This window comes from Dipodomys ordii, unplaced genomic scaffold (genome assembly GCF_000151885.1).
Source record: "Dipodomys ordii isolate 6190 unplaced genomic scaffold, Dord_2.0 Scaffold1, whole genome shotgun sequence".
Lineage (NCBI taxonomy): Eukaryota > Metazoa > Chordata > Mammalia > Rodentia > Heteromyidae > Dipodomys > Dipodomys ordii.
Window position 1 is genome coordinate 38,382,122 of NW_012267217.1, and position 10,941 is coordinate 38,393,062.

Sequence of the window (10,941 nt, forward strand, 5' to 3'; positions counted from 1 at the left end):
CATAATACCAAACTTCAAAATGTACTACAGAGTCTTAATAATAAAAACAGCATGGTACTAGCACAAAAAGACATGAAAGCCAGGGGCTGGGAAGGTGGCTCAGTGGTAGAGGGCTTGCCTTGCATGCTCCAGGCCCTGGGTTCGATTCCTCAGCACCACATAAGCAAAAAGAAAAAAGCCGGGAAGTGGCGCTGTGGCTCAAGTGGTAGAGCGCTAGCCTTGAGCTGAAGAGCTGAGGGACAGCGCCCAGGCCCAGAGTTCAGGCCCCACAACCGGACCCAAAAAAAACAGACATGAAAGCCAATAGAACTGAATGGAAGATCTAGAATAAACCCACATAGCTACAGCCATTTGGTTTTAGACAAATATCAGATACATACTCACCTACATCAGAGAAAAGACAGTCTCTTCAAAAAATAGTGCTGGAATAATTGGCTAAACACATGCAGAAAATGGAAACTATATCCTTATCTCTCATGTACAAAGATCTATTCAAAATACATCAAAGATCTTAAGGTACAACTTGAAACTACTAAATGGAAAATACTGGAAAAGCAATGACTCTGTGACTGAGATCTAAATACCCAGGAATAAAAGAGAAACTGACAAATGCACATCAGTGGAAACAATTAGCCAGAATGAGAAATTCCCCACCAGCTATAATGGTAAAAGATTAATATTCAAGAAGAATGAAGTTAGATCATTTGCAGGAAGTTGATTGGAAGTGTAGATCATCATACTGAGTAAGATGAGTCAAGCTCAGAAAGGCAAATATTGCATGATTTCACTCTAAAAGTAAAAGATCAAAGTGATGCTAGCATAAGGAGATCCAGCAAATACTGTCTGAAAGAGAGACAAGGAGCAAGGATTGAGAATAAAGGGGATAAACTTGTTCACAATATACTGTCCTTCTAAGAAATTATCATAGTGAAATTTCCTGTATTATTAATATATGGCAATGAGAAATAAGTAAAGAGAAAACCTAATTTAGGATGTCAAAGCAATTTTCCTCCAAATTGTCAATGCTACATAATCTTAACACATTAATGCAACTAAAACACTTACGTCTGGGGATCTGTTCTCTCCGGGGGTGGTGTAATCTTCATAAACATAGATGGCTCGATAAGTTTCTGAAGAGGTTTTAACTAGAGAAAAACGTAAGTATATTTTTATCATTACTTAATTACAATTTACCCTAGTGTTGTTAATACTTTAGGACTATGGTAAAGCTTTTGAGAAGAAAAAGAATGAAAAGAAGGACTAAATTTATTGAGTACTAAATATGTACTTAGTATTTTATAACATTAACCTTTCCTACAGTGCAAATACTGTACAGAGGAGTTACAATTACATGGGCAAGATAATGAGTACATTTCTTATCAAGCATTGTAGACTCCTTTGTTTCCCCTTCCCATCCCTTCCCATCCTCCCCCTGCCCCCCCCCCACGAAAGTTGTAAAGTTCATTTTCGACATAACGACTTATACATCTCATTGTTGCAATGGGTCCACCTGTATCCCTATTTAAACGATTTGTTTTTCCCCTTCCCCTCCACAAATTATAACAACATCAAATACAGTGAAAGCAGGGGTTATACTGTGGGGGGAGGAACATACAAAACAACAAAGAAATAATCTTATAAATGTGTTAGAAACAATCACATGAAAGAAAAAATACATTTGAATACATATCCCTAACATCACCTTATCTGACCTTTTCTGCTTGACTCAGACAAATACTAGATATTGCAAATAAGGGAAACCATGGGACCTATGTTTCTTTGGGCCTGGCTTACTTCACTTAATATAATTTTTTCCAAGCTTTTCCATTTCTTAACAAATTACCCAAATGCTTACAAACAAGACCACACTAAAGCTACCAGCACGACTATGTTTATTGCAGCATTATTTACCATAGCTAAGATATGGAACCAACCCAGATGCCCCTCAGTAGATGAATGGATCAAGAAAATGTGGTATATATACACAATGGAATTCTATGCCTCCATCAGAAAGAATGACATTGCCACATTAACCTTTCTTTTTTTTTTTTTGTCTTTTCTTTTTTGGTACTGGGGATCGAACCCAGGGCGTTGCGTTTGCTAGGCAAGCGCTTTGCCACTGAGCTACATCCCAGCCCACATTAACTTTTCTTAATCCTCTCAGTAAACACCAATGAGATAGGCAATTGTGCCTATTTTACAGATGATAGTGAAAATTTATAATTTGTTCAAGGTTATAAAACAGACATGAAGGCCAGAATGTGAATGCAGCTTTTTCTGACCCAGTGTGAGGCTCATTCTACACAATCATGACAGATAGTCAGGACACTATATCAGTGAAAAGTTCATGGGCATAAAATCAAGTTTGACATCTATTATCTAGCTCCATTGTTTTCCTTGAGTTAGCAGAGTATACCTACATAAAACAGTGCTTGACTAGCTTTATCTGAAAATAGTATGGATAAATTTATATGTCATTTTCATATTTGGACATAAAACCTGCTCAAGCTGATTACTGTTGTACAAAGCTTTTATAAGCCCTAATTCAGAACAAAATAAAGAAAATAGGCAAAAGAGAAAGAAATAAAAATCAAAGGAGAGAAGGGGGAAAATCTTTCTCATTGTGGCTTTCATTTGTGTATTGCTTAGTTTTAGTTTTGTTTTGTTCCAGTCCTAGGTCTTGAACTCAGGGCTTGAGCTCTGTCCCTGAGCTTTTTTTGCTCAAGGCTAGCACTCTACCACTTGAGTCACAGCTCCACTTCCAGCTTTTTTGGTAGTTAAATGGAGATAAAGAGCTTTATGGACTTTTCTGCCTGTTGCTGGCTTTGAACCACAATCCTCAATTCTCAATCTCCTGAGTAGCTAGGATTACAGGCATGAGCCACCTGTGCCTGGCCATTGCTCAGTTTTGACACAAAATGTGTTAACCAACAAACAAAAAAACTATAGGCAACTAAAACAGAGATTCCTCAATTAACATAGAATTATTTAGTAAAATTTATGTCTCTACTCTCAATTACTAGTTAAAAATAAGACTATTTTAAGAAGCAGCAAAAGTTTGAAATGAAAGATTCTATGAAATACAAGTATCATTTTCTTAGACGGCAGCATCCCTGATAAGACTAGCTTCAGAAATATCCCAAGGTTGTAATAATATCCAGGAATATCAACAGTTTTTCCCAACACTTGCTGATAGTATAGACTGGCACAATTTTTTAGAATAATTCCTTGAAAGAGCCATTGTTTTGGACGGTAATTACTTTTCCAGGAATCTAGCCCAAGAACATAATACACAAAAAGGACAAAGTTAGTATCCAAAAATGTTCACAGAAACATATAACAGATTTAAAATTGCTTTAAAACAGGCTTAAAAAGCCCTGACTCCTTAATTGGGCTTTCAGGTTAAATCAAGATACAATCCTGATCTTTTTGCATTCATTTTCTATCTGTTTCCCATTAATTTGAGTCAGATTCATACCCAATCCTGTACACAGAGAAGCATGGTAATCATTTTAGGATTCTCTGTTAATATTTTCAGGAAAATTTCCAATGGGGAATTCAGCTTTTGCAATGTTCTGTCAAGAGCCCATGGAGTAGAATCTACATGCCTCTTTATTTCCCTCAGCCTGCAGTCATCCAGAGATTCCACGAACAGTAGTCTCAGAGATTACCATATGATGATATCTCCCTCTAGTGGAAACAATTATCTAGGATAGAAACTGAAGTTTCTCCACACCCCCAAGCAAAAGCAATAATCTCATTCCAATCAGACAGTCCACTCAAGCCATAAGGACTCCTAAGGAACCAACCTTGCAACACTAGAACTCATAATGAACAAACAGATTTCAGTTCAACTTACAGATCTTAGTTGTGTATACTTCTCACCCTCTGCCCCTCATTTTTCTCTATTTAAGCCTAATGCTAATATAATACCCAAAAGATGGACAGAGATGCTTATTTCCATCTTTCCAGTGTGATCATTCTAAAAATTGAATTACACCATTATTTTTTCCATTTGATTTCTTAGGCAAATGACTAAACCCAATTTATTGAGATTTCCAAGGGTTGTTTAAGAGTAGTGAACACTCTCATATAGGACTGAACCAATGGGGAAAATCAAAGCTTGGATTATTAACTCTCTCTTTCTCTCCTTTTTCCCCCCTTTCCCTCTTTTTCTCTCTAGGGTTTGAACTCCAAGCCTCAAGCTTGATAGGCAAGCACTCTACCACTAAGTCATGCCTCCAGCCTTTTTTTGCACTAGGTATTTTTTAGATAGGATGCCCATGCCTGAACCATCAATTCTCTAATTTTACACTCTTATTACAGCAGAACTTATAGATGCAAATCACCACCTCCAACTTCTTCCACTAGGATGGAGTCCTGGTTGGCCTGGAACTATCCTACTCCTGATCTTACCCTCCTGTACAGCTGGGAAAACAGAAGCATGTCACCATGGCCAGCTACCAATTGAGGATTCTCTCAGATTCTTTTCCCAGGGTGGCCTCAAACTTTCATCTTCTCAATCTCAGCCTCCCTAGTACCTAGGACTATGATTCACAGCGCATGACTTCTATTACTCTCTTGTCGAATCAAGGACAGTTCAAATAACATCAGATATTGAAAATGACCATGGGGGAGGGGAGAATATATGTTATATGGTCAGTGTAAAAAATGTTATAACTGATATCAGTATTTGCTTCTCCCTCCCTCCTTCCTTCCCCTTTATTTTCTGAGGTATCAGGGCTTGAACTCAGGCGCATTGCACTCATGTAGCTTGCTTGCTCGTGGCTTGTGCTCTACCACTTGGTCCATGCCTCTAACCTACAACTCCATTTTTTTAAAAGACAAGGTCTCACTATGTAGCCCAGGTTGGCCTCGAATACATGATCCTTTTGCTTCTATCTACAAAGGATTGGGAATACAAGCATGAAGTATCATGCTTGAATTAATAACTAAACTTTAAATATTTTTAGATGTAAAAATCCACATTTCATAAATACTTAAAATAATGAGCTTTTAAAAATAGGCATCTTTTATTAGGAAAACTTCTATTACAGTCAACCTTCCTAAAGAGTATTTTAACACTGTCTTGATTATAAAATAGAATAGAAACGACCATTTTCCAAATCCCTTTCTCTTCACATCTGTGATTCAGTGTGAAGTATAGAGAAGAACCGCAAAAACTAGGTTAGGGGGTCGATGCAGTTCTTTCCTTTAGTATTTCCCAGTTATCAGTTTTTATTTGTGTAGGCACCACACAAAAATAACACAAAATAAGCTGAGCACTGGAAGCTCACACCTATAATCCCAGACTTAGGAGGCTGAGATTTGAAGAATATGATTTGAAACCAGCCTGGGCAGAAAAGTCCTTGTGAGACTCTTACCTCCAATTAACCATTCAAAAACTAGAAGTGGAGCTGTGGCTCAAAGCACTAGAGCGCTAGTCCTGAGTAAAAGAGCTTCAGGCCCTGAGTTCAAAACTCCCATAACCAACAACAACAACAACAAAAAGGCCCAAAACAAAAAACCCACAAAACAATAAAGACAATCTGAATAAAATCATCCTTTGAAATGTATAAACAAATAATGGCAAACTCTCATATTTATACACTGGAATTAGAATATAGAGAAGCATTTAAAAATATTTGAGCTACAAAACAGAGTAACATTTTAAAAAGGGAACTAACCTGATGTGAAAATCCATACCCAAAGTTTCCATAGGTGAACATAAACTCCACATCCAACTTGCAGACAAACTAAACATGTGGCAAATTTATTATTTGATCAGAATGATGTTGAAAAAGTGATGGCAAGTATTATTTTTATATCACAAATCTATAAACTAGAAAGGTCTACTTATGAATCTCCTTATTTAAAAAAAAAAAACAAGCAAGAAACTCCTAAAGAAGGACCTATTCCGTCTATAAAATGTTAGGACCTTTCATGTTAAAGCTTGAAAATACTGTGACTGATATATGAAAAATATCAACTTAGATTTGTTAATAGGATTATATACTAAGGTTCTAAAACATATATATATACATATTCATAATGCATGCATATATTTTTAAAAGTATTTACTCACAGTCCTCTCACCTCCATCCTCATTTTCTAATAAAATTTGCATTAGACAACTAATCTCTTTGAACCCAGGTTGCTTATGTGTAAAATGAAGGAGAGGGTCAGTTGTTATGACTTTTGTTCCTTCTTCTAGTTTTGGCCATGAGACAGCAGAAGTCTCTTGTAACAGAAAATTAGTTAATCAGCTAACAATCTTAAATACTTAAAAAGGCAACTCTTCAAAAACTCTTCAGGACAAAAGTATTACTCCTTCAAATTAGCAGTGATGCTCCTGAGACTGCAGTCAAAGAAGCAGGGAGGGATTATGTACTCTCTCACTCAATGATTTCATAACTTAGCAACTTCAACAATAATAACAACAAATAAAGGTAGAGTGAAGATTTTGTGAGCAAATATTGTATTTTCTATTTAACACGTTTTTACTAAATTAATCAGTGACTATTAGTAACAGAATAAAAAGGTATACACTACAAACAGTATCAGTAAAGTTCTACAAAAAGTTAAGAAACTATTGCATGTGCACAAAACCAGGCATTTTGGAAAAGTTCTTACTTTATTTTTCTTCAACATGTTTAATTCTTCAGTAAAGCACCCTTTCTAGAAAACAGTAGTAAGTAACAAAATTCTTAAATATACAATTACTCATGCATTTAAGCTCTGTATTATTTACACTATATTACAATTAAAATTAGATAATGGCTGGACACTGGTGACTCACTCAGGAGACTGAGATCTGAGAATTGTGGTTGAAGCTAGCCAGAGCAGGAAAGTCCTTATCTCCAATAGACTACCAAAAAGCTAGAAATGGAGCTGTGGCTCAAATGGTAGAGCAGTAGCCTTGAGGAAAAAAAATTCTCAGGGACAGTGCCCAGTCCCTGAGTTCAAGCCCCAGGACCAGCACAAAATAAATTAGGTAATGCTATTTCAAACATGCATATAAATTTTATAGCTAAAACACAAACATAATAAACATTCAGTAGAAGAACAAATCCAGGAAACTATAATAAATGTTGATATTCATATTTATGTTTTTCCTTGTTACAGTTCCCTGTTCTGGACAGCTTAGAGAAACTACCATGTCTGCATTCTTTACGAAAGGTTAGGTTCTATATTCTTTATGTCAGGTTACGTGATAAACTGACTCCTCAGAGGACTAGTGCCCTTCTTATCCCCTGGGGACTACTAGGATCTTTTAACCAAGTAAATCATTGGTATCCTTGGGTACCATGTGTGGTCATCTCTCTGCCACATTAATTAGCCCACCTAATGCGACATCTCATCATTTCCTTTCTTCCCCAGATTTTGCGTCTTTCATTGTTTTACTCTGCATTCCTTCCATCTCTCTACCTCTCCATTTTCCCTGAGACCTGACTCACCACAGAAGATATGATGTTTTCCTTATATGCTTCTCTCAATTAAAAAACTTCTCCTTCTCCAAAAAACTCACACATCTTAAAGTCAGGATGTAGAGCAGCACTTCTCCACACTTCCCTCAAATTGCTTCCCTATCATATTATTTCACAGGAGGAAAAGTTTTCCTCTTTAAGCTCCATGCCATCTGGTGATTCTATTGTTTCTCAGACATTTGAATCATTTTTTTAGTGAAAATTTGTTTTCCTATGCATATGAGTTTGAAGGCAGATAATAAAAGGGTGTCTCAAGTACAATAAACCACAATAACAAACACAAACTGGACAGTGTGGCAGCAAAGTGGAAAAAAATTTATACATACTTGGATTACTTCATAAAGATGTACTTCAACACTCCCTAAAAGAAAAGGAATATTTTCTGAATTGACATATTGCATTAGTTCCAACAAAATTTTATTGCGCTCATCCTCTTGACGTCTGGGAACCTCAATACAAAATATATGAAAAGAAGTATTAAATCTTCAGTTGACTTTCAGAAATAATTTTAAGTCAATACATCTATAAATTATATTGTGGGCATAGTAATTGCTAGATTTTGTATGTAACTAGCTTTGTAACTTTTCAAGCTTACCAAATATAACATATACTCTAATCACAATACAAATCAGGATAATTTTTATGTCTAATGCCCAAATGATTTTTTTGGAATCTTAATTCTGTATTCACTCTCAAAACTTTGTGCTGGCCAGGAGCCGATAGTGATGCCTACAATCCTAGCTATTCCAGAGGCTGAGATCTGAGTATCACAGTTTGAAGGCAGCCAAAGAAAGTCTGTGAGACTTTTGTCTCCAATTAACCCCCAAACGTTGGAAGTGGAACTGTGATTCAAGTGGAAGAGTACTAGCTTTGAGGAAAAAAAAAAACCTCAACAGTGCCCAGGCCCTGAGTTCAAGTCACACAAGTCTAAGTTCAGTACACACACATACACACACACACACACACACACACACAAAGTGAATTACATTGTCAAATATATATAATATCCAATCTAATAACTAACACAAAATCAAAAGAATACAAGTAATCCAAATATTTAATATTAAAGAATATTAATATCCTTTTTGGTTTATTAGTTTATTTGGTGATCTTTATTCTAGTCTACTATTTATTGTTTATTTATTATTTATTGTGGTTGTTGGGATTCAATCCAGAGTTTCCTGAATGCTATGCTAGTTAAGATTGGGGAGAATGTAGTTCCAAGCCAGTCCAGACAAAAAAGATCATGAGACGTCATCTCAACAGAATAAGCTGGACTTGGTGATATGTGCTTGCCTGTCACGCCAACTATAAAAGGAACCATAAAGTAGGAGGATCATAACCCAAGTCAGCCTGGGCAGAAATCAAGATCCTTTTTTACAAATCAGAGCAATGAGGTTGTAGGTGTGGCTCAAGTGTCATAGTATCTGCCTAGCAAGTGGGAAGCCCAGAGTTCAAACACTAATACCATCAAAAAGAATTTTAAGGTTGAAACACATAGGCCAGGAACCAAGGGCTCACACTTGTAAGCCTACCTAATCAGAAGGCTGAGATCTGAGGATAATGGCTCAAAGCTAGCCAAAGCTGGAAGTGGAGCTATGCTCAAGTGGTAGAGCTCTAGTCTTGAGTAAAAAAATGCTAAGGTACAGTGCCTAGGGCCTGAGGCCAAGGCAGGTCCAAGTCCAAGACTGGTGTACATAAGCGTGCGTGCACGCGCACACACACACACACAGTAAAATAAATAAATGTGTAAGATAGATAAACAAGGTAAATAAGTAGACAATGTCTTTGGAGACTGTGTTACAATTAAATATATACTCTATATGAAAACAATTAGTCTATATAAGGGGATTAAAAAGAGGACAAAGGAGGGAAATTTTTTAAAAGAAAAGATGAAAAAGGTAGATAAAATGGACAAAACAAAAAAGAACATAAACACTAAAAGCCAGACAGTAACATTTCAAGGAAGAAGTCTACTGAGATAATGAGTATACTGAGATAACATACTTGTCAGTAAGTTTCTTATTATCAAGAAAGAAGTCTACTGAGATAATATACTTGTCAGTAAGCAGCTTATTAAAAACATCACTACAATCCATAGCTTAGCAGATAAACAGTATAAAACACAAAATTAAACGCATCACTTTTATTTCCTTACTACCTATAAAATGTATAATTAGGATGGAATATGTGAAACTATATAAAGATATTATTATCAATACAAGAAAATTTATTATTACCTGTATAGTAAAATACTTCACATCACTAAATATAATTACAGGGTTCTTTTCATTGCTACTGGATGTCAAATTATAAGTTTTTGTACATTTCACAATGGTGTTTATTGATATCCGAATGAACAAATTATCTTGATGAGCACTGACTTAAAATGTTTAGGAAAAAATTGTTGTAATTTAAAAATAACACATTAAAAAATTAATACATTGAATAATTCAGGTCAAAATATTAAGAAGCAAGTATTTTAGAACATACAAATGGCAAGTCTCTTAAAATACTATTTCCCTATTGCCAGCAGTCACATATAGGCCAGAAAACACTTTCCTCTTCATGAGAACACTGAGCATATCTTCACCCCACACTCCCATCCTTCTTCCTTTGCAAGTTCTTCTTTATATCGGTATTAAAGTGACTAAGAATATGCAATATATCCCTGAAATTTTCTGACGTATATCGTGTAGAGTTTGTTTAAATAAATACACACCACTTGAGGATATTTTCAGTTTAACACAAAGAATTTTTAGAGAAAAGTATTATACTTTATTTTACTATCTGCTTCTTGTATACTATTATTGATATGGATTGTTATCTTTCATAGTACTCCATGAAGTAAAACAATTTTCTTCTCATGGTTATCTCAAACAAATCTCCATATAGAAGTTTTTTTAATTCCCCTTATGTAGAAAATAAACACAAATTGTCATTATGAGACTGGCATTATACTGTGACTAGTCTAAAAATAAACATTCAATTTATTTAAGACACTGATATAAGCTAAATCATTTCCAAAATGTTTAATGGAAGCATGTATACTTATAAGTAAATTAGCATTATGGCTTCAGAAATATTCTTTTTCCTTGATGTTGTATGATGATTGTTATGTAACTTATAGATATCCAAAAATTATTTTCTCACTTCCACATCAAAAAGTGGAGTTTATTTTCCTTCCCCTTGAATCTGAGCTAGCCTTGTGATCATTTAAACTCGTGAGCACAGTGGATCTAAGTAGCCTGGAACTGGGATGGATCAGAGGCACCAGCCTAGGGTGTAAATTGAGGAGACACTGAAAGCATAAGTAATCAGTATTTTTTAAAATAACATTTTATCTACTGAGGGGCATCTGGGTTTGTTCCATATCTTAGCTATGGTAAATAATGCTGCAATAAACATAGTTGTGCTGGTAGCTTTAGTGTGGTCTTGTTTGTGATCATTTGGG

At 35.5% G+C, this 10,941-nt stretch overlaps 1 protein-coding gene across 1 annotated transcript in view; it reads right to left on the reverse strand.

Moving 5' to 3' along the window:
- Als2cr11 (amyotrophic lateral sclerosis 2 (juvenile) chromosome region, candidate 11) overlaps positions 1 to 10,941 on the reverse strand; it is a 73,487-nt gene that overhangs the window by 54,493 nt on the left and 8,053 nt on the right. The window contains 5 exon segments of the mRNA XM_013014819.1: positions 1,066 to 1,145; positions 5,688 to 5,756; positions 6,634 to 6,678; positions 7,814 to 7,936; positions 9,728 to 9,870. Of these exon segments, the coding sequence (XP_012870273.1) occupies positions 1,066 to 1,145; positions 5,688 to 5,756; positions 6,634 to 6,678; positions 7,814 to 7,936; positions 9,728 to 9,870 (460 nt within the window).